Source organism: Halichoerus grypus, chromosome 2 (genome assembly GCF_964656455.1).
Source record: "Halichoerus grypus chromosome 2, mHalGry1.hap1.1, whole genome shotgun sequence".
Classification (NCBI taxonomy): Eukaryota; Metazoa; Chordata; class Mammalia; order Carnivora; family Phocidae; genus Halichoerus; species Halichoerus grypus.
In genome coordinates, this window is record NC_135713.1 from 124,430,991 (window position 1) to 124,457,902 (window position 26,912).

General features: G+C 36.1%; 1 protein-coding gene across 4 annotated transcripts in view; it reads left to right on the plus strand.

Annotated features, from left to right (window-relative positions):
* The window catches only part of CDKL3 (cyclin dependent kinase like 3), a 114,851-nt gene that overhangs the window by 37,950 nt on the left and 49,989 nt on the right, over positions 1 to 26,912 (plus strand). For all 4 annotated transcript variants that reach the window (XM_078067508.1, XM_078067510.1, XM_078067509.1 and 1 more), the window contains exons 5-12: positions 7,244 to 7,356; positions 9,274 to 9,413; positions 15,222 to 15,310; positions 18,421 to 18,574; positions 18,680 to 19,008; positions 20,476 to 20,569; positions 22,371 to 22,533; positions 23,344 to 23,441. In XM_078067508.1, coding sequence (XP_077923634.1) covers positions 7,244 to 7,356; positions 9,274 to 9,413; positions 15,222 to 15,310; positions 18,421 to 18,574; positions 18,680 to 19,008; positions 20,476 to 20,569; positions 22,371 to 22,533; positions 23,344 to 23,441 — 1,180 coding nt within the window. The remainder of the gene's footprint in view (positions 1 to 7,243; positions 7,357 to 9,273; positions 9,414 to 15,221; positions 15,311 to 18,420; positions 18,575 to 18,679; positions 19,009 to 20,475; positions 20,570 to 22,370; positions 22,534 to 23,343; positions 23,442 to 26,912) is intronic.

Here is a 26,912-nt window from a genome sequence, read left to right on the forward strand (position 1 = left end):
TCAGTTTGCTGTATTTTGTTGAGTTTTTTTATGTCCGTATTCATGAGAGATATTGGTAAGAGATATTGGTCTGTTGTTTTCTATTGAATTTTTAAAGTGCTTATTTAAATTCCAGTTAGTTAACATATAGTGTAATATTAGTTTCAGGTGTACAATATAGTGATTCAACACTTCCATACAATATCCAGTGCTTATCACAAATGTGCTCCTTAATCCCCATCACCTCTTTAACCCATCCCTGCTCCCACCTCCCTTCTGGTAAACATCAGTTTGTTCTCTATAGTGTTTCCTCCTCTTCTATTTTTTGAAAGAGTTTGTAAAGAATTGGTATTAATTTTTCTTTAAATATTTGATGGAATTCAGCAGTGAAGCCATCTAGGCCTGGGGTTTCCTTTGTGTGTAGTGTTTTGATTAGGAATTCAAGTTTTTCACTTGTCACAGGTTTATTTAGAGTCTCTATTTTTCTTGAGCCAGTTTTAATTGTTTGTGTTTTTCTGGGAAACTGTCTGTTTGACCTAAGTTATCTGATTTGTTGGTGTACAATTGTTCATTGCATTCCTTTATAATTCTTTTGATTTCTGTAAGGTTGGTGGTAATGTTACTTCTTTCATTTCTGATTCTAATAATTTAAGTCTCTTTTTTCTTAGTCATTCTAGTTAAATGTCAGTTTTGTTGATCTTTACAACGAGCTTTTGGTTTCAATGATTTTTCTCTTTAAAAAAAAAATCCTTATGTCACTCTAATCTTTATTATTTCCTTCCTTCTGTTTGCTGTAGTTTTAGTTTGTTTTTCTTTGTCCACTGTCTTAAGGTGGAATGCTAGGTTATAGATTTGATATTTTTCTTCTAAGTCTTTCTTATTTTTTTTAAAAGATTTTATTTATTTATTTGAGAGAGAGAGAGAGAGACCACGTGCATGGGGTGGAGGGGGCAAAGGTAGAATAAGAAGCAGACTCCCTGCTGAGTGCGGAGCCCAATGTGGGGCTCAGTCCCAGGACTCTGAGATCATGACCTGAGGCAAAGTCTGACACTTAACCAACTGAGCCACCCAGGTGCCCTGAAGTCTTCTTTCTTAATACAGGCCATCTGTATGTCTTCTTTGGAAAAGTATCTATTCAGGTCCTCTGCCCATTTTTAATTGGATTATTTGTATTTTTGGTGTTGAGTTGTATAAATTCTTTATATATTTTGGATATCAATCTACAGCACCTCCTTTTTAAACAGAAATAGAAGCATGCTATATATAGTACAGAATCCCTTTTTTCTCTTTTAATTTTTTTAATTAGTAGACTTTTATTTCCTGAGAGCATTTTTAGGTTTACAGAGAAATTGAGCAGAAAGTAAGGTTCCCCAATACCTACCCCCTCCTTCTTACCCCCTCCACAACAAGTTTCCCTGTTGTTAACACCTTACATTAGTTTGGCACTTTTTTAAGATTGATAAACCCCTGGGGCACCTGGCTGCCTCAGTCAGTGGAGCATGTGACTCGATCTTGGGGTTGTGAGTTTGAGCCCCATGTTGGGTGTAGAGATTACTTAAAAAAATAAACACATCTTTTAGGGCGCCTGGGTGGCTCAGTTGGTTAAGTGACTGCCTTCGGCTCAGGTCATGATCCTGGAGTCCCTGGATCGAGTCCTGCATCAGGCTCCCTGCTCAGCAGGGAGTCTGCTTCTCCCTCTGACCCTCCCCCCTCTCATGTGCTCTCTCTCTCTCAAATAAATAAAATCTTTAAAAAAAAATAACCAATCTTTAAAAAAGATTGATAAAACAATATTCATATATTATCATTAATTATAGTCCATAGTTTACATTAAGGTTCACTCTTTGTGTTGAATTCCTATGGATTTTGACAAATGCATAACGTCATGTAGCCACTATTACAGTATTATACAGAATAGTTGCACAGCCCTAAAAATCTTCTGTGTCCTATCTTTTCATCCTTTCCTCCTCCCTGAATTTCTGGCAACCACTGATCTTTTTACTGTCTCTATACTCTTGCCTTTTCCAGAATGTCATGTGTTTGGGGTCATATGTTATACACCCTTTTCAGACTGGCTTCTTCCACCTAGCAATGTGTATTTAAGGTTCCTCCATTTTTTGGTTTTGTTTTGCTTTATGTCTCGATAGGTCATTTTTAATCACTAAATAGTACTACATTGTATGTATATTTGACTGTTTATCCATTTATCGAATGAAGGGCATCTTGCTTGCTCTCAAGTTTTGGCAGTTATGAATAAAGCTGCTGTAAACATTCATGTGGAGGTTTTTTTGTGGATATAAGTTTTTCAAATTATTTGGTAAATACCAATTAGTACACTTATTTTTTTAAAGATTATTTATTTATTTATTTGAGAGAGAGAGAGACAGACAGACAGACAGTGGGGGCAGGGGGCAAAGGGGCAGAGGGAGAGGGACGAGCAGACAAGACTCTACGCTGAGTGCAGAGCCTGACTCAGGGCTCCATCTCAGGACCCTGAGATCATGACCTGAGCCAAAACCAAGAGTCGGATGCTCGGATTTTCAACTGAATGAGCCACCCAGGTGCCCCTGAGGAGTGCAATTATTGCTGGATTGTATGGTAACACTATGTTTAGCTTCGTTAGAAGCTGTCAAACTGTCCTCCAAAGTGGCTGTATCATTTTGCGTTTCCATGGAATGAGAGTTCCTGTTGCTCCGCATCCTCACCAGCATTTGCTGTTGTCAGCTTTTTGGATTTTAGTCGAATAATAGGTGTGCATTTATGGTATTTATCTTATTATTGCTTCAACTTAAAATTCCCTGATGACATTCCCTGATGTTGAGCATTTTTTCATATGTGTATTTGCCATTTGTGTATCATTTTTGGTGAGTGTCTGTTTGCATATTTTGCCTATATTTTTAATTTGATTGTTTATTTTCTTATTGTTGAGTTTTAGGCATGCTTTATATATTTTAGACACAAATAGTTTATTGAATATGTATTTTGCATATATTTTCTCCAACTTCTCTTTTCATTCTCTTATCAGTGTCTTTCACCAGGCAGAATTTTTAAATTTTAATGATGTACCACTTACCAATTTTTTTCTCTTGTAGATTATGCTTTTGGTGTTGTATCTAAAACTCATCACCTAGCCTAAGATCATCTAGATTTTTTCCAATATTATTGTCTAGAAGTTTTATAGTTTTGTATGTTATATTTACATCTGTTATCTATTCTGTGTTAATTTTTGTGAAAATTGTAAGATCTATGTCTAGGTTCTTTTTTTTTTTTTAACATATGGATGTCCAGTTGTTCCAGTATCACTTATTGAAAAGACTTTCTGTTCTCTACTGAATTGTTTTTTCTCCTTTGTCAAAGTTTAGTTGACTATATTCTTGTAAATCTATTTCTGGACTCTGTATTCTGTTCTCTTGATCTCTTTGTTCTTTCACCAAAACCATACTGTCTTGATTACTGTAGCTTTATAATATGTCTTGAAGTCAGGTGGTATCTTTCCTCCGACTTTGTTCTTCAATATTGTGTTGGCTATTCTGGGTCTACTGCTTTTTCATATTTTTTTTTTTTTTTTAAAGATTTTATTTATTTATTTGACAGAGAGAGAGAGACAGTGAAAGAGGGAACACAAGCAGGGGGAGTGGGAGAGGGAGAAGCAGGCTTCCCGCTGAGCAGGGAGCCCGATGCGGGGCTCGATCCCAGGACCCTGGGATCATGACCTGAGCCGAAGGCAGCCGCTTAACCGACTGAGCCACCCAGGCGCCCCAGCTTTTTCATATTGTTAAAAACCAAAATTCAGCTGAGTAAAATTTAAAGATCTTAATACCTTTATTCAACCATCTGTGAATCAGGCAGCATTATATCTAGCAGACAGAAAGACACACCAAAGGGCTGTACAAAATGGAAAGACTTATATAGGCAGAATGGGGCAGAACAAGGCAGTTACTAGTAAAGAGTAGATTGTTTGTGGCAAGGTCACCTTCCTTTAGGGGGATGGCAGGGTTCTGTCAGGCAGGTTACCTCACTAGTGCTGACCATGTAATTCCAGATTGACTGGTTTAAGAGTCCACTTCTGGGAGAATTTGAAACTAATTAAGTATTTTTAAAAAGATTTTGTTTATTTATTTATTTATTTTAGAGAGAAAGAAAGAGCATTGTGGGAGGGGCAGAGAGAGAGGATTTCTTTTCTTTTGTTTTAAAGACTATTTATTTGAGAGAGAGAGAGCACATGAGTTGGGGGTGAAGAAGTGAATCTCAAGCAGACTCCCTGCTAAGCCAGGAGCCCGAAGCAGGGCTCCATCCCAGAACCCTGAGATCATGACCTGAGCCGAAATCAAGAGTTGGATGCTTAGCCACCTGAGCTACCCAGGTGCCCCGAGAGAGAGAGTTTCAAGCAGACTTTGCACTGAGTGCAGAGCCCAGCATAGGTCTCAGTTTCATGACCCAGAGATCATGGCCCAAGCCAAAATCAAGAGTTGGAGGCTTAATGGACTGAGTCACCCAGGTACCCTCTTTTGGGCCAGTTTTTTTTCATAATATAAACTTTAGAATCAATTTGTTGATATCCAAATCAGATTTTGACTGGGACTGCATTGAATCTATAGATCAAGTTGGGGAAGAGCTGACGTTTTTTTTGTTTTGTTTTGTTTTGTTTGTTTTTAAATTTTTATTGTTATGTTAATCACCATACATTACATCATTAGTTTTTGATGTAGTGTTCCATGATTCATTGTTTGTGTGTAACACCCAGTGCTCCATGCAGAACGTGCCCTCTTTAATACCCATCACCAGGCTATCCCATCCTCCCACCCCCCTCCCCTCTAGAACCCTCAGTTTGTTTTTCAGAGTCCATCGTCTCTGATGGTTCGTCTCCCCCTCCGATTTCCCCCCCTTCATTCTTCCCCTCCTGCTATCTTCTTTTTTTTTTAACATATATTGTATTATTTGTTTCAGAAGTACAGATCTGTGATTCAACAGTCTTGCACAATTCACAGCGCTCACCATAGCACATACCCTCCCCAATGTCTATCACCCAGCCACCCCATCCCTCCCACCCCCCACCACTCCAGCAACCCTCAGTTTGTTTCCTGAGATTAAGAATTCCTCATATCAGTGAGGTCATATGATACATGTCTTTCTCTGATTGACTTATTTCGCTCAGCATAACACCCTCCAGTTCCATCCACATCGTTGCAAATGGCAAGACCTCATTCCTTTTGATGGCTGCATAATATCCCATTGTATATATATACCACATCTTCTTTAACCATTCATCTGTCGATGGACATCTTGGCTCTTTCCACAGTTTGGCTATTGTGGACATTGCTGCTATAAACGTCGGGGTGCACGTACCCCAAGAGCTGACGTTTTGACAATATTGAGTCTTCCTAATCATGAACACGCAGTATCTCTCCATTTATATACATCTTCTTGGATTTCTTTAGTGAATTTTGCTGTTTTTGCTTGAGAGTTCATCTTGGCGATCAATTTATATTAGCACATACCTCCTTTTTGATAGCTGAATAATATTTCATTGTGTGGTTGTACAAAATATTACATAGTGATTCTCCTATTGAAGGATGTTTAGGTTGTTTCCACTTTTTTTCCTACCACAAACAATTTATCTTTGTGCACATGGGTGAGTAGATCTTTGGTTAAATTCCTAGGAATAAAGTTGTTTGGTCAAAAGTAGGTACATTTTTAATTTTGGTAGCTTTTGCCAATTTTCCCTTCAAAGAAGTTGTGTGGTTTACACTCCCAGGATGGTACACAGGAGTGTTCATTTTCCATGGCTTCACCAATACAGCAGTTATTGAATCTTATAATTTTTATCAGTTGGGTCAGTGAAAGATACAGCTCATTGTAGTGTTTATAGTTCTCTCGAATGTGAGATTGAAATACTTTTTATCTATTTAAAATTCCTAGTGGGGCGGGGGTGTGCCTGAGTGGCTTAGTTGAGCATCTGACTCTTGGTTTTGGCTAACGTGATCTCAGAGTCCTGCGGTTGAACCCCATGTTGGGTTCCCCGCTCATTGCAGGGTCTGCTTGAGATTCTCATTCTCTCTCCCCCTCCACTCCCCCTCCTTAAAATAAATAAATAAATAAATCTGTAAAAAGAATCCTAGTGGGTGCCTGGCTGGCTCATTCAGTGGAGCGTGTGACTCTTGATCTCGGGGTTGTTAAGCTCGAGCTCTATGTTCAGTGTAGAGATTACTTAAAAAAAAATAAAATCTTTAGAAGTCCTAGTGACATAAACTATCTTTTAAAAAACTGATTATGTGGCAAAAAAGTTGGAATTATGGATGACTCACAATACAAGATAAATAAATGTGGGTGCCTGGCTGGCTCAGTTGGTAGAGCATGTGACTCTTGATCTCAGGGTTATGAGTTTAAGCCCCACATTAGGCATGAAGCCTCCTTTAAATAAATTAATTAATTAAAAAAAAGATAAATAAATGTAAGTGGTAAAATATTTAAGATTTTTAAATTTTACTTTTTATTTTATTTATTTATTTTTTAAAGATTTTAATTATTTATTTGACAGAGACAAAGTGAGAGAAGGAACACAAGCAGGGGGAGTGGGAGAGGGAGAAGCAGGCTTCCCATGGAGCAGGGAGCCCGATGCGGGGCTCAATCCCAGGACCCTGGGATCATGACCTGAGCCAAAGGCAGATTCTTAACGACTGAGCCACCCAGGTGCCCTAAATTTTACTTTTTAAGTACAAGATGGCTTTGGTATTCAATTACTCTAATTCATAAACCATTTATCATAATGTCTTTATGTAAGTATCTGGAACAATTTTAGAATTACAGTTACATTTCATCTGGACTATTACATGGTTTCTCATGTGATTTAAATATAAAATATTTAATATTATTAATTAAATGTGATAGTGTTTAATATATATCCTAAAGTTGGCATATGATATTAAGATGAAAATTTATAAATGATACCATCTAACCATTATATTTTCTTTGGCTGGAACATTATTTCAAAACATTTTAGAAGAGATATTTTAGGAGTACCTGGGTGGTTTAGTCGGTTGGGCATCAGCCTTTGGTTCAGGTCATGATACTGGAGACCTGGGATCGAGCCCTGTTTCAGGCTGGCCGGTCAGTGGGGAGTCTGCTTCTCCCTCTGCCCCTCACCCTGCTTGTGCTCTCTCTCTCTCTCTCAAATAAATAAATAAATAAATCTTAAAAAAAATAAAAAGAAGAGATATTTTATATATTTCTCCATGAAAAAATGACTTATTCTTGTTTGTTTCAGACCTGTAGATATCTGGGCTTTGGGTTGTATGATCATTGAGATGGCCACTGGAAATCCCTATCTTCCTAGCAGCTCTGATTTGGATTTACTTCATAAAATTGTTTTAAAAGTAGGTGGGTACTACTGAAATACACTGTTAAATGCTTAAAGTAAATATTGCTATATCAATTCTGCTTGATTTTCAAATTCAGTTTTTTCTTTATAAGAACAGGGAAGCATATTGTTTTGATAGATGGCAGCAGGTGTATGCCTTGGGCTGATAAAGAAGGTAGGAAATTGGGACGCCTGGGTGGCTCAGTTGGTTAAGTGACTGCCTTCGGCTCAGGTCATGATCCCAGGGTCCTGGGATCGAGTGCCACATCGGGCTCCCTGCTCAGCCGGAAGCCTGCTTCTCCCTCTCCCACTCCCCCTACTTGTGTTCCCTCTCTCGCTGTGTCTCTCTCTCTCTCTCTCTGTCAATTAAATAAATAAATAAAATCTTAAAAAAAAAAAAAAAAGAAGGTAGGAAATTCTTCTCTGTTTTTGTAAATAATATTTTCTTTGTCAGGTTGCAGATAGCTAAGTCATTTGCTAATGGCTGATACTAAGAAAAATGGTACAATAGGAACATACTTCAATTTGTCTGAGAGTTGTTTTAAAATTTTGACTTCTAGGGGGTGCCTGGGTGGCTCAGTTTGTGAAGCGTCTGCCTTCGGCTCAGGTCATGATCTCAGGGTCCTGGGATCGAGCCTGGCATGGGGCTCCCTGTTCAGCGGAGAGCCTGCTTCTCCCTCTCCCTCTGCTGCTCCCCCTGCTTGTGCTCTCTCACTCTCTCTCTCTCTGTCAAATAAATAAATAAAATCTTAAAAAAATTTTTTTGGCTTCTACAAATATTTGCATCTCTCAAAGTGGATTTTTAAATAATAGAGTTGATTTAGATGTCTTTTTGAAGCACTTAGAGATAGAAAGTTACTTATTGAGAAAACTTTTTTTAAAACCACAGCAGAAATCCAGGTAGCTAAATAACCTATTCAAAAATACATTTGATGAGTGCTTTTACTTTTTTAATGATCTGCTTTGACTACCCAAACATTTTGATGGTTAGCCTTACTCATGGAGTTTCAATGACTTGTTTTTTTAATATATTTCTGAATGATGAGCTTGAGGAGCTCCTTTTGTGGTATAGAGAAGGTATACATAAATATGTAGTTACAGGATCATGAGGAAGATACTGGGATAAAAATCATGAAGTCTGGATAAATACTAATTAAAGATATAGTTTGGAGTCTTAAAGCATCACACTTTTTTTGTCATCTTTAAAGTTCTGGTTTTGAGAGTAATGTTAGAAAAAAAAAAAACGCTGGAGATGATGGGATTAATTCTGTCATTTTACAGATAGGGAAACTGAAGCATAGAAAGGGAAGAGATTTGCCCAAGGTCACAGAAATAGTTATAATAAAACTGGTGCTAGAACTTGGCTCTCTCCACTCCCTGTTTTTTTTTTTTTTAAAGATTTTATTTATTTGACAGAGAGAGACACAGCGAGAGAGGGAACACAAGCAGGGGGAGTGGGAGAGGGAGAAGCAGGCTTCCCGCTGAGCAGGGAGCCCGATGCAGGGCATTCTACTACTACTCTATAGCCTTGTTTCTTTGCAGTATTTCTATTTCTAAATAATTTAGATATTTTAGCTGTTTTGAGTAAGAATTTGCTGATAAACACTTGTTAGACCATTTAGATACCTATATGGAAATACGTAAAAGTTTGCTTTTCCTGATAGCATTATATATTATGTCTTACATTTTGGGAAACGAAAATGAACCTGGTGGTTTTAAATTTTCTACTGCCTACATGCTATCAACAGATTACTGGGGAAACTTCCAATTTTTATGCTATATTCAGATAGTTCCTTGTTCAACCTTAAAAAATTATAAGAACATAATTGTTATTCTCCCTTTTTAGTGATTTAATGCAGACCACATAGCAATTTGTTTATTTTGATTGTAGATTAATTTCTCTGTTTTCTTACATTCATATTTTTTTCTCTTTTCAGGCAATTTGACACCTCACTTACAGAATATATTTTCCAAGAGTCCCATTTTTGCTGGGGTGGTCCTTCCGCAAGTTCAACACCCCAAAAATGCAAGAAAAAAATACCCAAAGCTAAATGGATTGTTGGCAGATATAGTTGATGTATGTTAAGAATTAAGGACTTATTTCTGGGAAATTTGTGTAAATTATAATATACTTTTAAAATATTACTTTGATGAAATTCTGAAAAGATTCATAATGTTATCTGTTAAAATTTACTATATTCCTGTCTTTATGTCTTTACTCCAGAAAAATTAAAATTCATAGACTGTTAGAACTGAAAACTCCCTAGGATAATCCTGTCCATTATTTTTAGTTTATCCTAATTTTAATGATAATTAGGGATAAACTGGAAAAATTCAAAGGACTTACCATGTTTATCACTACCTTTTAATAGCCCCAGTCTACCCAAGTTAGGGCTCTGTTCCTTGCACATTGGTATCCTAAGATATCTACCAGGCATTGACAGCTGCAGTTTTAATGTTGTTTGAAGGTATACCAATGCCAAAATTCACCTTGAATTTTGAGAAAACAAAAACATTATACTGTATAACACTTTTTAATTATTTTAAGATGTAAATTTATTTTTATTTTTTTATTTTTATTGTTATTTTTTTAAAGATTTTATTTATTTATTTGACAGAGAGAGACACAGCGAGAGAGAGAGGGAACACAAGCAGGGGGAGTGGGAGAGGGAGAAGCAGGCTTCCCGCTGAGCTGGGAGCCTGATGCGGGGCTCGATCCCAGGACCCTGGGATCATGACCTGAGCTGAAGGCAGACGCTTAACGGCTGAGCCACCCAGGCACCCTGTAAATTTCTTTTTAAATTAGGTAATAAATATACCAATATACTTAGTGCGAAATTAAAAAAGCAAGAGAATCTACTGTGGAAAGTAAATCTACTTCTATTTATTTTCTTTATCTAGCTAATTTCCTTTCCCAGGGTCAACTGAGGTATCTTATTTCTGATGTATAGCCCTTTAAAAAAAGTAGTTACCTAAATTTCAAAGTAAGTATGGTATATAGTGTTTATAAGAAGGGGCTCTGGAATCACATAGACAAAAACTCAGCTCTGTCACTAATTAGCTCTGTAACCTTGGGAAAGTCACTTAATCTCTGTGCCCCAGTTTACTGGGCTATAAAACAACATTAACGGTCTTTATTTTGGGGGGCTGGAGGATTAAATGAGGTAATGGTGAACATGTTCTGAGCACAGGGCCTTGAATAAGCTGTCAACAAATGTTGTTAATTTTAATTGTTGCTGTTATTATTTAGGTAAACTTACTAAAGATATGATATGTAGCATCTAAAGAGTATTCTTAAAGGAAAAAATTATTTCATTGATATCTGAAGAAAACTAGAGTTTATTAAGAATCAGATTCGTTGGGGCACCTGGGTGGCTCAGTCAGTTGAGTGTCCCAACTCTAGATTTTGGCTCAGGTTATGATTTCAAGGTTGTGAGCTTGAGCCCCATGGTGGGCCTCACACTCAGCAGGGAGTCTGCTTAAGGTTCTTTCTCTCAGGGGATGCCTGTGTGGCTCAGTCGGTTAAGCCTCTGCCTTCAGTTCAGGTCATGATCTCGGGGTCCTGGGATCGAGCCCCTCATTGGACTTCTTGCTTAGCGGAGAATCTGTTTCTCCCTCTCACTCTCCCTCTGTGCTCTCTCTCTCTTTCTCAAATAAATAAAATCTTAAAAAAAAGAAAAGATTCTTTCTCTCAGGGCGCCTGGGTGGCTTAGTTGGTTGAGCATCCAACTCTTGGTTTCGGCTCAGGTCATGCTCTCATGGTCATGAGATAGAGCGCCATGTTGGGCTCTGTGCTCAGTGTGGAGTCTGCTTAAGGTTCTTTCTTCCTCTCCCTCTCCCTTTGCCCCTCCCACTCATGCTCACTCTCTCTCTAAAATAAATAAATAAATCTTAAAAAAAAAAGAATCAGGGGTGCCTGGGTGACTGAGTCGGCTGAGCATCTGACTCTTGCCTTTGGCTAAGGTCATAATCTTGGGGTCTTGGGATTGAGCCCCACGTCCGGCTCCACACTCAGCATGGAGTCTGCTTGTCTCTCTCCTTCCCCCAGTCTCACTCTCTCTTTCTTTCTCTCAAAGAAATAAATAAAATTTCTTAAAAAAAAATTAGATTTGTTTGCTACATTTTCATTTGAATTTATTTTTTGTATCATAGTTTTAATTATACAAGGAATACATAATGATTATAGAAAAAGTAGAGAATACATGATAAACAAGAAGAAGAAGTTAAGATTTTCCCAACTCCTACAATCTGGGAAAAATTACTATTGACATTTTGATTTATATACTTCTAGACTTTTGCCAACCAAATATGTGCATAGGAATTTATGCTTTTAAAAGACACCACGCTTCACACACACGCTGACCTGTTTGTTATGTAACCATGTCAGTAAATATGGAACTACACCATGATTTTCAGTGGTTGCATAGTATTTCATTGTATGACTGTTCTATAGTTTAACTGATCTTACAATTTTGGACACTTGTTTTCAGGTTTTCTCCCTCTTGGTAAAGATGATTTAGTGAGCATCTTTTAAATATGTCTTTTTGAACTTGCTTTATTATTTGTTTAGGATAAATTCCTAGAATTGTGATTAGAGGGCTATAGGGTTTACACTTTTTCAGAATTTTTGATATATTTTGCTATTTTTTCCTCCAGAAAGGTGTCACTGATTTATAGTCAAGTACTCTCAAGTAGCACTGGATATAAATTCCCATTCTCAATCTAACAATGGATATTTATAGTTTTTAAAATGTTTGCCAAGTTTTCTTTTTAGTAATCTCTACACCCAACATGGAACTCAAGCTCACCACCCCAAGATCAAGAGTCACCATGTTCTATCAACTGAACCAGCCAAGCACCCCCAAATATTTGCCACTTTAATAAGCTTAAAATACCATCTTTTTTTAGTTGCACTTATATCACCACAGGAAAGGTTGAACATTTTACTAATATTAATTGACCATTTGTATTCCTTATTTTAAGAATCATTATTTGTCAATTAGACTTTTTTCATATAGATTTATAAAATAATAGGCATATTAGTCTTTTGTCATATATGTTGTAAATATTTTTCTTCAACTTGAATAATCCAGTGACTTGGAGTGCCACATTTATCATAGACAAAATGCTTATATGCACTTGGGTTTGTTTCTATTTCATTGATTTCTTTTTTTATTCTAGTATAAATACCAGTTTGATTGATTATTGTAACTTTAGAATCCATCTTAATATCTGGGGCAAAGCTTGTATCATTTCCTAGATTTAAATTTTCTAAACTTTATTGTGATATAATTACATTAAACTACACATACTTAAAATGTATAATTTGATGAGTTTTGATAGATTTTTACACCTATGAACCCACCACCACAATCAAGATATCTAACATTTCCATCAACCTCTAAAATGTCCTCTTACTCTTTTTCAATCCTCTTATCCCTCCATTTCTGGTCCTAGATAACCTTTGAGTTGCTTTCTATCACTATAGATTAGTTTACATTGTCTAGGATATATATATGGAATTACATGATATATACTCGTTAATTCAGCATTATGGTTTAGAGATTCATTCATGTTTTTGTGTGTATCAGTAGTTGATTCCTTTTTATTACTGAGTAGTACTCCATTATAAGGATATATAACAATTTTTAATCTATTCCCCTGTTTGGGGTTGTTTCCTATTTTTGGCTGTTACAAACAAAATTTCTATGGACATTCATGTCCAAGTCTTTGTAGATGTATATTTTTATTCTTCTGAGTATCTAAGAGTGGAATGGTAGGTTTAAGGTATGTGTATGTTTAATTTTTTTTAAAGATTTTATTTATTTATTTGACAGAGAGAGACACAGTGAGAGAGGGAACACAAGCAGGGGGAGTGGGAGAGGGAGAAGCAGGCCTCCCGCTGAGCAGGGAGCCCAATGTGGGGCTCGATCCCAGGACCCTGGGATCATGACCTGAGCCGGAGGCAGACGCTTAACGACTGAGCCACCCAGGCGCCCAGTGTATGTTTAATTTTTAAAGAAACTGCCAGTCTGTTTCTCAAAGTATCATATCTTACATTTTCCAAACTAGGCATGTATTTAAATTTTCTAATTATATTATTCAAATAAGGACTAATTTGTCTGCCCCTAATAGGCTATGACTTGGGCAGACTTTTTAAGATTTTTAAAAAGATTTTACTGACTTATTTTTCCGAGAGAGAAAGACAGAGAAAGAGACAGAACAAGTGAGCATGGCGGGGGGAGGGGGAAAGGGACAGAGGCAGAAGCAGGCTCCCTGCTGAGTAGGGAACCCAATGTGGGACTCGATCCCAGGACCCTGGGATCATGACCTGAGCCAAAGGCAGACGCTTAACCAACTGAGCCACCCAGGCGCCCCAACACGTTCTTATTAAGTTTTATTGATGGATTACTATCATATTCTAAAATAGGTACCTATTTTTAGCTAGTTGCAGTTTTAAGGGTCTGGGTATTCTCCCATCATAAAGTAGAGAATGAACTCAATTTTGCTCTGTGAGTCAATGTATTTTTATTGTGGTAAAAAACACAACATGAAATCTACCCTCTTACCAAATTTTAAAATGTGTAGAATGTACTGTTAGCTATATTCATATTGTTGTATAGCAGATCTTTTTTTTTTTTTTAAAGATTTTATTTATTTATTTGACAGAGATAGCGAGAGCAGGAACACAAGCAGGGGGAGTGCGAGAGGGAGAAACAGGCTTCCTGCCGAGCAGGGAGCCCGATGCGGGGCTCGATCCCAGGACCCTGGGATCATGACCTGAGCCGAAGGCAGACACTTAACGACTGAGCCACCCAGGTGCCCCTGTATAGCAGATCTTTACAGCTTGTTTTGTGAATCAATTTAAACATATATATTTTTGAAATAAACAAAAATGTAATATTATATTCAATTACCTTGGATTTTCTGGATTTTAATTCTACTCTTCTATCTGTTAGATCTAGACAAATTACTTGATTTCTCTGGGACTCAGTCTCCTTATCTGTACAATGGAGATAATAATAATACCTACCTGTAGGGTTGTTGTTGGCATCAAGTTATAGGAAAAAGCTAGGTAGAGTATTGTGTGGCACACAGTAAATATCAATAAAAGTTACCAATTATTATTATGTTTTGCCTTTTTTTAATGTTTGCCTTCTTCTAAAGGAAGAAGTGAAACTATAATGCAAATGGCTTTATTCAAATTCTATCTTTAATATTTTGATTAAAAATATCTTCTATTTACAAGTTATTTGATTATATATAAATTTATGATGTTTGACTTATTTTCAAAACTCTTCCTTCTATCATCTGTTTTTGTTTTGTGGGTTTTCTGTTTGTTTGCTTGTTTCTCTATTCAGTTGAAGTATTCCCAAGATAGGGAAACAAAAAAGAGCTGTTCTCATAATGGATTATTGAAAGATTTGGGGGCTTGAATGTTTGTGAAGTTGTATTATGCCATAGAAAAAGCAATGGATTAGGATTCAGACAATATGAGTTAAAATTCTCATATAGTAAGTCACTAATTATGCTTCTAGTTCTGTAAAATGGAAATAATAATCCATGAACTTTCCACCTTACAGTGCTGATAAGAGGATCAAAATGAACTAATTCTGCTAATTCCAGCAGAAACAGATTGACTTCTGTTTTGGCTAGAATCATAGGACATTTAACCTGTAATAATGCTTTAAACTATAAATTTCTTAGGGAAGTAAGTGGTCAGAACTCATTGTCAGAAATTCCTAAGGTCTAAATCTAACTTTTCAAGAATGGTTTTAGCTCCGGGTTATTATTTACTTCTACATATGTCAAATACATTTAATTTTTACCTTATAGAGCTCTGATAAGATCTTACTTAATGTTAGAATTTTTTTTCATTTTCTAGGCTTGTTTACAAATTGATCCTGCTGAGAGGACATCATCTACTGATCTTTTGCATCATGAGTACTTTACTAGAGATGGATTTATTGAAAAGTAAGCATGTTGAGTGTGTGTGGACTTCTTAATGTTACATACACAAAAAATTCAATTTAACAAAAACTTTACTTACTTAGTTCCTCTATTAACTAGGTCTATGGTAGACTTATAGGCATCATGATGAAAATTCTACTAATAAAAATAATTGTAGTTAACATTCATTACAGTTACGATGTCCTAGGCAGTGTGCTAAGCTCTTTATACACATTTTCAATGGTGATCATAGGCCTGAAGACAGTAAATAAACAATCAGTACTTTTTAGCTTTATTCCCATTTGGACCTCTGACTAAATAGTCTGGTTTTTCCTCTTCTGGTAGCATCTCTGATCTATATCTTATAATTGGCATTTATTTCCCAAATGGTTTTTTTCCTCCCCTTTATTTACTTTCTGTTATAGTGTTTATTGTCATATTCTCTCTACCAAAGTGGAAGTTCCCTGAAGGAGGGACCATGCCTCTAGCCCTTCTGTGTCCCACATTGTGTATGTAATATATAATGACAATGTAGATTTATAAATCAGCTGTATTTCTTTTTTTTAAATTTTTTTCTTAAATTCAACTTAGTTAACATATAGTGTATTATTAGTTTCAGGGGTAGAATTTAGTGATTCATCAGTTATGTATAACACCCAGTGCTCATTACATCACATACCCTCTTTAATGCCCATCACCCCCCCCAGCACCCTGTTTGTTTCCTATAATTAAGAGTCTCTTATGCTTTGCCTCCCTCTCTGTTTTTATCTTATTTTATTTTTCCTTCCCTTTCTATGTTCTCCTGTTTTGTTTCTTAAATTCCACATATGAGTGAAATCATACGGTATTTGTCTTTCTCTGACTTACTTCACTTCGCATAATACCCTCTAGTTCCATCCACATTGTCTCAAATGGTAAGAGTTCATTCTTTTTGATGGCTGAGTAATATTCCATTGTGTATATATACCACATCTTCTTTATCCATTCATCTGTCGATGGACATCTGGGCTCTTTCCATATTTTGGCTAAAATCAGCTGTATTTCTTTTTTTTGTTTTTAAAGATTTTATTTATTTATTTGACAGAGAGAGACAGCTAGAGAGGGAACACAAGCAGGGGGAGTGGGAGAGGGAGAAGCAGGCTCCCGGCTGAGCAGGAAGCCCAATGCAGGACTCAATCCCAGGACCCTGGGACCATGATGTGAGCCGAAGGCAGATGCTTAACAACTGAGCCACCCAGGCGCCCCTAAAATCAGCTGTATTTCTAAAAAAAACCCAGCATTTTCTATTTGGGCTTCGAAAGAAACAGAAAATTTTTTTCTTTAATTACAGAGTCACTCAGGTGGGCTTTGGATGTGAGGTCAGAAAAGATGGACATCATTTTAAAATGTGATGGACTTAAGATTAGGCATGGAAAAGTTCAGGAACAGCCATTAAAGATAGACTAAACTAGAAAAAGGCAAAGAAGAGAGAATCCTTTAGAGTACTTAGAATTTTAAGCATTTTAAGAATTTTAATATAAAGCAAAACAAGAATTTTGATATAAAACAAAAAAATGAGACGATATATTGAAAGTGCCATTGATGAAAAGAGCCCGTTACTGAATTAAAAAGTTGCTTATATCAGTTCTACATAGACCACGTTGATTTCTCTTGGGTACTTAAGATCCTAGGATTTTAGTGTGATAGGGTGAAAGTTCTTGAATTCCAATGATTGAATCTTTAGGAAATGTTTGGGCAAGACCCTTTCCTTTGATAAGAGGCCTCTCCCTTTCACAGAACCTTCTGTAATACAAAGGCATTTTGACAGAAGTATGACATGTTCTTATTCAGCCAAATGAATCACACTGGTTGTTTTCTTCATCTCTTCACACTTCACTTTACTAGACATGTGTCTTGCACAGCTTTGGGAAGATTGGGCTAAACTGGGGAAGAATTCACTCATGGAATGATATTTTAAAATTTCCACAAACTAGGGGACACCTGGCTGTCTCAGTCAGTATAGCACATGACTCTTGATCTCAGGGTGGTGAGTTCGAGCCCCACACTGGGTGTAGAACTTACTTTAAAATAAATTAAGGGGCGCCTGGGTGGCTCAGTTGTTAAGCACCTGCCTTCGGCTCAGGTCGTGATCCCAGGGTCCTGGGATCGAGCCCCACATCAGGCTCCCTGCTCAGCGGGAAGCCTGCTTCTCCTTCTCCCACTCCTCCTGCTTGCTTTCCCTCTCTCACTGTGTCTCTCTCTGTCAAATAAATAAATAAAATCTTAAAAATAAAACAAAATAAAATTTCCCCAAACTGATAATTATAGCTGCTTCAGGGAATGGAACTGTGCAACTCAGGGGCAGGGTAAGAAGGAGACTTTTCTTTTTTTTTTTTTAAAGATTTTATTTATTTATTTGACAGAGAGAGACACAGCGAGAGAGGGAACACAAGCAGGGGGAGTGGGAGAGGGAGAAGCAGGCTTCCCACTGAGCAGGGAGCCCGACGTGGGGCTCGATCCCAGGACCCCGGGATGATGACCTGAGCCGAAGGCAGACGCTTAACGACTGAGCCACCCAGGCACCCCAAGAAGGAGACTTTTCAATATAGCCTTTTGAATTTTGAGCCGTATCAATGGGTTTTCTATTAAAAAATAAGTAACTTAAAAAAATTCAAACCAAAACCAAAATGATCTCCCTTTGATATTGATGTATTTTGTTACATTTTGTACTAAAAATATTTCTCTAGAATAAGATTTCAGAAACTAATTAGTTCATCTTTTAAGTACTGTTACTTTAAAGAACCACAAAAAGGACAAAATGGCCTGAGTTTTCCTTGAAAGAATAATATATTTATCAAAATGAAAAATAATACTTTTATTGGGTGAAGTTTGCATCACAAGAGGAATCTAATTCATATAAACCTATTTTGTAAAAGTTTTATGTAGTAAATTCTCACGGCAAAATTTTTGGGAGATGTATCTTTACTGGGAAGCAATTTGTATTAAATATTGTACCACTTCTTGGCATGCATTATTGATAATTTATTTATGCTATACCTGATATGTAAATTAATTGATTAAATGGTCCATTAAAGATAAAATACTTTATCTACATAAATAAAAAGATTATTGGTTGATATTGCTTGTTTTATCAGATTCATACCAGAACTGAGAGCTAAATTACTGCAAGAAGCAAAAGTCAATTCATTCATAAAGCCAAAAGAGAATTCTAAAGAAAATGAACTTATGAAAGATGAAAGAAAAACAACGTATACCAATACACTGCTAAGTACTCCAGTTTTGGGAAAGGTAAAAATTGTTTTCTTTTTAGCCAGTATAACTGTATTGTAGTTAGCACTCTAATGATAAAAACAACTATTCTTCTGACTCAGATTTTGGATATGTCTATTCCAGGAAGTGGAAAAGGAGAAAAAGCCCAAGGAGATCAAAGTCAGAGTTATTAAAGTCAAAGGAGGAAAAGGAGATATCTTAGAACCAAACAAGATAGAGTGTGAAAGGGGACATTGTCAACAGGATGCAGTTGAAAATGCTCATACTATGTCTCAAGATACAAAACCTGTAATCAATGAACCACCAAACTCTGTCAATCCCAGCACTAATTCTAATGGCATGAAAGATGATCCACACACTGGAGGTAGTATGATGATGCCACCCATCAATCTAACTAGCAATAATTTGCTGGCTTCAAATCCCAATTCAAATCTTTCCCATCCCAATTCAAGGTGAGTTTAACAGAAAAGAGACAGAAAGAAATGGACCTAAGTAACACAATGCTCCTATATAATAGTATTTCAAAGAATCAAGATTGTAGTGTCTGTATATAAACTGAATTTGAAGATATATTGAAATTATAATCATATAATGAGCCATTAGTGTTTGTTAAGAATACTATAGAAGAAATTAACTTTTTTTGCTTATATAGATGTTTAATTTTTCACCAATGCCTTTTGGAAAGACCTCATTAAAAAAAAAAAAGACCCTCAGAATAATTTCTTCCTATCTGAATAGGAAGAAGGTGATATAACCTAGGTTCTGGTATTGATGTGCCTTAGTATAACAAAGGAAGCATTTTGTCTGTATCATAGCTAATTTTCTTTTTTCTTTTTTTTTTTTTAAAGATTTTATTTATTTATTTGAGAGAGAGAAAATGGAGACAGAGAGCATGAGAGGGAGGAGGGTCAGAGGGAGAAGCAGACTCCCCGCTGAGCAGGGAGCCCCTTGCGGGACTCGATCCCAGGACTCCAGGATCATGACCTGAGCCGAAGGCAGTCGCTTAACCAACTGAGCCACCCAGGCACCCCATAGCTAATTTTCTAAATGGAGAAAGAACAGTTGAAAATAATCTTTTACAGTCAATTAGATTTTGAAGGTCAAATATTTTGGGAGTAAAACAACATATTGGGCCAGTTGTAGATTTAGCTACTGTTACAAATTGGAAGACTCGTACCATGAGTCTGCGTAATCAAGGGCAGTGTGTTGTATAGCAAGGGTCTATCTAGCAAGGCATCAGGGCCAGTCCTAAATTTAGGGAAATTACTGTGAATCTAGATGAGGAAGGAGACTACATTCAATATCCCATACCAATACTAGCAGACTGGTTTGGACTATAAGTTGTGAAGCTGAGGGGTCTGCAGAGGTGGGCAAGTGGACATTTCTGTGTCAGTCCAAAGGTATAGCAGGCTACAGACAGCAAGAGCCCATTCGTTTTTTAGATGAACCCAACACCATGGTTGCGATAACCATGGTTGTAAACCAGCCTTGGACAGCAAGCTCAGAAATTCAGAAACCCAGTAGTTAGGAGAGCCAGATTTAGGAGCACCCAGGTGACTCAGTCTGTAGAGCATATGACTCTTGATCTCAGGATTGTGAGTTCAAGCCCCATGTTTGGTGTGGAGCCTACTTAAAAAAAAAAAAAGATCTCCAGATTTAAAACAGATACAAGGGACTAAGTAGGCCACCTAGAGTAATCCCACAACATGGTTGTTACCATTGATGTTAGCCATGAGCAAGTTGTTCTCTGTTCTGTTTTCACCTACTTAGAGCAATTGGCACTAACACACTCACAATTGCATTTTGGCACTCACTATTCAAACTTTAGACTACCATGATATAACTTCTTCATTACTGAAGCTAAAACAGAAGTACTTCTGGGGAGTTCTAATAACTTTGCATTCATTTTTAAATAATAGGTTGACTGAACGAGCAAAAAAGAGACGTACTTCTTCATACTCTATTGGACAGGTTATGTCTAATAGCAGGCAAGAGGATGCAGGTCCCACTCAAGTAAGGCATGAAGCTAGTCATTAAAACATGGCCTCTTTCAACATTATCCTTGACTCCCTCCCCACCAAATCCTTTTTTCTATCTTTGGGGCTCCAGCATTTTAAAAAATGTCCTTTTAGGGGTGCCTGGATGGCTCAGTTGGTTAAGCATCCTACTCTTGATTTCAGCTCAGGTCATGATCTCGGGGTCATGAGATCGAGCCCTGCAGTGGGCTCCACACTGAGTGTGGAGTCTGCCTGAGATTCTCTCTCTCTCCTTCTGCCCCTCCCCACCCGCTCATACACACACTCTCTGTCTCTAAAATAAAATTTAAAAAATAATTTTAAAAAATGTGCTTTTAGCTTTTTTGTTTTTCCTGAGATGAAAATAGGTCATTGTTTCCTTAGTGCTTTCACAATTTTAGTTAATTTCTTATAATTTGATTTGTGTATTTTATCTGTGACTTGCACAAAAAAAGTTAAGATTTTTCACTCTTAGAAGTCACAAGACTTGAGGCACCTGGCTGGGTCAGTCAGAAGAGCATACAACTCTTGATCTCAGGGTTGTGAGTTTGAGCCCCACACTGGATGTAAAGATTACTTAAAAAAAAAAATAAAAAGAATAGAATCTTTTTTTTAAAGATTTTATTTATTTATTTGACAGGGAGGTACACAGCGAGAGGGAACACAAACAGGGGGAGTGGGAGAAGCAGGCTTCCTGCTGAGCAGGGAGCCGGATGTGGGGCTCGATCCCAGGACCCTGGGATTGTAACCTGAGCCAAAGGCAGATGCTTAACGACTGAGCCACCCAGGTGCCCCAAAAGAATAGAATCTTTAAAAAAATAAAGTCACAGACTTTTTGGCCTTTCACTCCCCCCAAAAATGTTTTTAATATTTTATAGATTAAAGGCAATTGCCAAATAGATACATCAAACTTTTCACTAGAAAAATGTGATCAGTGTTGTTCATTCCCTCATTTTTTACATAGGGAAGTAGCTTATTCAAAATTGACATTTTACATAGGGGAGCATAATGTTATTTATAATAATAAAAAATTGAGAACAGCACAAATCTGTCTAAGAGCAAGTGACTCATTAAGCATATTAATATATATCTACACAGTGGGATACTACACATTGAATTGTGGTAGAGTGTTCATTAACTTTGGAGAGTTTTTATCATCAGTTACCAAAGGAGCAAAAATAAGTAAAAAATAGATAACACAAAAGATTTTCTAGAATGCTGGGCTCTCCCTGTGTCCAGAGTACATCATTTTGTAAATAGAAAAATAAATTAATAAAATGAACTGAAGCAATTTGTCCAAAGTCAGAGTACAATGAATAAGATTATAAATTAAAAATTAAGACGGTGGTTCTCCTGATCAACGTTATTATTCTCAGAATATCCAACATATTTTTAAAAATTTGCTTTGTTAAACTTTTATTGGAATTTGATGTTTATGTATTTAAATGGTATTCTTTTTTTTAAATGATTTTACATATTTATTTGAGAGAGAGCACACATGTGGGCGGAGGGGCAGAGGGAGAGGAAGAAACAGACTCCCTGATGAGCAGGGAGCCGGATGTGGGTCTCAATTCCAGGACCCTGAGATCATGACCTGAGCTGAAGGCAGCCACTTAACCAACTGAGCCACCTGGGCACCCCTGGTATTCTACTTACTAATTATTAAAATAACTTTGCAAAGATAGACATTTTATACCTATCTTATTACCTTCCAAATGGCCTGCAATTTTAGGCTTATCATTCAAAAAACAGTTACACATCTTTTTTTCAAATTAACTCTTGTTTATTTGCTTGTTTAGAGCCAAATGGAGAAGAGTATATTTAATGAGCGAACAGGTCAAAGTGACCAAATGGCAAATGGAAACAAAAGGAAGCTGAATTTTTCCAGATCTGACAGGAAGGAATTCCATTTCCCAGAACTGCCTTTCACAGTACAGTCCAAGGAGGTGAAAGGAATGGAAGGTACATATTTGTTGCCCAGCTTTACAAATTTCCAGATGCTATCTTTTACAAGAAGACCTTTTTTTGTAAGATAACTTACATTTATGATGTGATTTTAATAGAAGATAGTAAATTGCTGTGAAAAATATTATCAGCTGAGGAGAAATTTTTCCCTCATAGTTAAATAAGGGGTAAGACTTGAAGGAGAGAATTTTTAAAGAAGAATTAAGGAAACTTTAAAAGGCAAATTTTTCCTTAGCTCAATATTGTTGAAATGTTAGGAAAGTATTTGAGGAAAGTGGTTTTGGTTCATCCTATGACTTGGAGTAAATCAATTTCCTTTGTTTCCCCATAATTTTTGCCCAGATAATAGCAGGAATATATGAGCTTCAGGCATCCAAAGATTTAGTAGTTTAAGATTTATAACATGTACTGAGCTCTTAAAATGGAACACCTTTTTTTTTGCACAGTAAATGTTTTGTTTCTTTGAAGAACAGTGACACCTTGTGAAAAGTTAATATAATAGCAAGAAAATAGTACTTCTACAGTTCAAGAGGAATTATCTGATCCACTTAACAATTATCTGCAGAATTAAAAAAAATAAATGTCTTCTTTTAATACCTGTTAGGCTATTTGTAAAGTTATAAAACAGATCATTTATGACTGGCATATCTTACCATTACAACTGATGATTTATTCGGTTCCTTTATAATAAACTGAGAAACTGACTTTAGTGGATAGCAGAAGTTCTATTTGAAACTCTTGGAAAGGAAAGTAAAATTTCAAGGTAGGAATAACAAGTTGTCATTGTTGTATATATTTTTGCAAAAGTTAAACAGATAAAAGTGCTGAAGAGGGAATCAAAGAAAACAGATTCATCTAAGATACCAACTTTACTTAATGTGGATCAAAATCAAGAAAAACAAGAGGTAACATTTTTCTGTTTATAGTTTTAGTACGGAGTGCTATTTGGAACCCTTGACTTGGTACGTAGATTTAGTTATTACTATTGGAAAGTTATATAAAAATTCAAAATTATGTAGTCTTTGAACATGAGAAACAGGTCTATATTCTCTTAAAATGACATATTAGTAAAAGTTTTTAAAAGTTATTTTTGGGGGGGGTAATTAATACCAGCCTTCATTTGAATGTTGAGTGATTAGAATATATGGTACCCAGGGAAAATATTACATGTGTTATGTGTATTACATAATATTGGGCAGGTAAACCATGCCAGAGGAAACAAATAATGGTGTGAACATATAGTTATACTGGCCACAGGAACATATGTATTTATCTTTAGCCCCTCCCTTCCTGTTTTCAGTTTATCTTTGCTGTCCACCTATTGTTCTATTTTCACAAAGATTTGTTCTCAGCCGGCTATCAGATAACTGTGTTGAAATGTTCCAGTCCCTACCCACCAGAGTCTTGAATTTTATTTGGAAATCTTGAAGATCCTCAGTATCCAAATGCATACTCTCTAAAGACACTCTTTTAAGGGAAGGGGGATTGTGCTCAGCTCCCACTTAATTAAATCATATAGATGGCCTTCTATTCTACACATTTGTAAGGTCATCAATTTCATTATATCAGTTTCTTATTTTATAAATAAAATTGATTACATTTTTATTCGTGATAAAATTAGCATATACTTATTAAGGAAATTTGGAGAAATTAGAAAAATAGAGAAATTTTTAAACCATATAAGAAGGCATTTTCACTATGTCTATTCAATCTCTAAGTCATTCAGATTAAAGAGTTACCAGATAACTGTTAGATATATCTTCATAGTGTTGCTTATGCCTTATTTTTGGCTTAGAACTTGTTAAGAACTCCACAATCCACTTTGCAGGAAAGAAATATTTTCTAGACAGAACAAGAAAGTCATTAATGGTCATCTTTTAGTTCATTATGGAAAGTAATAAGGTGGCTTTAAATTTCTAAACTTGGGTGACTTACTGATGTCCTAGCATGTTGAGCAGCACACCCTTTGCATACTTTTTGAATGACTGACTAAATGAGGCTCCTGAGTTTGTGAATTAGGCTCCTAGTAGTGTGCTGCATGTGTTTATCCTACTGTCCTATGAGAGCCTCAGGAACTAAATTTATATTCCAATGCAGGAAGAAAGGAACTCTCCAGACAGTTCTTTCATTAAAAAAATACATAAATAAATTGGAAGGGGAAATCCCTTCTTGCTCATGTGATGTAGAACTGCTTAAAAGATGACCTTTCTAAGAGTGACCTTGAAAAGGTTGGGATTATGAGAGTAGTCATCAAAGATGGTCATAGTTTCTTTGTGTTACCTATTCATATGCAGTTCTGACAACCCAGTGAAATTGCATATAAGGCTAGTCTAAACACTTTTAATACATTAATGTCAGAATTAAGAAAATGTCCTAAATTTTGAGTTGGTAGTTTGTTATTTTAGAGTACAAGAGAATATGACATGTTTTTACAAGATAGGAAATAGCAACTTTTTTGTTCTATTCTTGGCTGTGCCATTGACTTGTTTTTGAATTACCTACTCAGATCCAAGTGTTTCAGAGTTGTACCTTCAGTTCTTTCAGGCATCTTAAATGTATACTGAATTAGTGTATACGTATATTGAATAGACAATATGATCTAAGAGAAACCCTAAATTACTGCTGATGAGGTAGGCAAGAGAGGAAAGAGTCCATACAAAAGCCACCTTCAGTTCTGTTTCATGATGATCATGAAGAATATTTGCTAAATAGTCTCCCTCATAAAACAAAGCCCAGGTGCAAAGTACAAGCGCTTATCTGTGGCTATATTTCCTTATCCAAGACTCACTGTTTCCTCAGTTAAGGTCCTGTTTCTATTTACTTTTTAGAATACAGGAAATGCACAAACTGAAAGGAAGAAGAACCTGCCAGATGTAGAGTAGAAAATGCAGCAGCTGAAAATTGAGGGAATCCCAGAATCATTGTATGGTTTAAAAAAAATCCTTTTTATTAATATTACATACACAAAAAAATGCTGACTAGAGAATTCTACAGATATATCGTAAATCCTGTGTAGTTATGTGTATATTCACCTAAATTTGTTTTTACATTTATTAATCTTTAAATTATTCATGTTTTCTTAATTAGAACACTAATTTATAAAAATTGCCTGACTGGTACATCCTAATAAAACTGCAACTTACATTAAATCATATAATTTTATTTGATGATCTATTATCTTAGTCATGTATGATTAATGGTCATTCTTAACTTTGGTTCAGAACTTTATAATTATAGAAGCAAAAGTTTCTAATTGTGTAATAAAGTGAGATCCCAATGTCTGGGAGCACCAAACATTTCTGAACAAACAAGTATACTTGATAAGCATGAAATACAGATTTGGTTCCACACTGAACATTCTAGAACAGCATTTAAACATATCAGGAAGTTCATTTAAAAGGACAGAAATGGAGGAAAGCATTGAAGCAAATCTTTTGGCTTACCAGCATGTTTATCAATTAGTAGTTTACATAGAATATATTGTTAACATATAATTTAACATTAATACAGTCAAGGTTTTGGCAGCATATATTTTAGTTCTTATTGCTGGTTCTTACTGGCTTGGTTTCTGATTTTAGGGTGGAGATGGCCATTTTAAGGGGAAGAATTTGAAGAGGAACAGATTTTTTTTCTGGTAGTGTCTTTTCTTTTAAATCTTCAAAATACAAATTGGCAAGTCTTCTCTTATTTTATATACACTAGAAATGTAACATGGGCTATTAAGACAGCTGCACATCTTGTATGAGCATCCTCCAGCTTTGTTTTGTTAGCAAAGCATTCACTCTTTCCTTCTTACTTTCTTCTAAGAATTATGTTGGTTTAGAATTATGAAGTCATCTCCCCTCCCTGCCTGCTTCTTTACTTGCCATGATTACTGAGTAGGTGACACATACTGTCATATGACACACCCTGTACTTATCCTGATCTCTGCCCTCTGCTAGTCACATGACCTTTAGTGTGTTTTATTTCTTACAATGCTCAGGCTTCCTGAAGTGAGTTCTTAATGAAATATCTGACCCATTGTAAAGGCTGTTCTTCCCTTACAGGTTAAAAATATGTTCTTAGCTGTAAAAGCATCTATAGTATTTATAAAATACCTGGAAATTATGCGGTATTCAAATGTTAGGTAAATTATTTTATTCTTTTTGTTTTGTTTTTATTTAAATTCCACTTAGTTGAGAATTCTTTTATTCTTTTAAACAACTCCCAGCACCCTTCCAGTTTCCTAGTTCCATCTGATAGTGCCTTTTATGTGATACAGACTTTTTCTATTCCATAAAACAAATTATATACAACCCAGAGGACACACACTACCAAAATTCTTGATTGTCCTATTCTTCAAAAACAACAACAACAACAACAACAACAAAAAATGG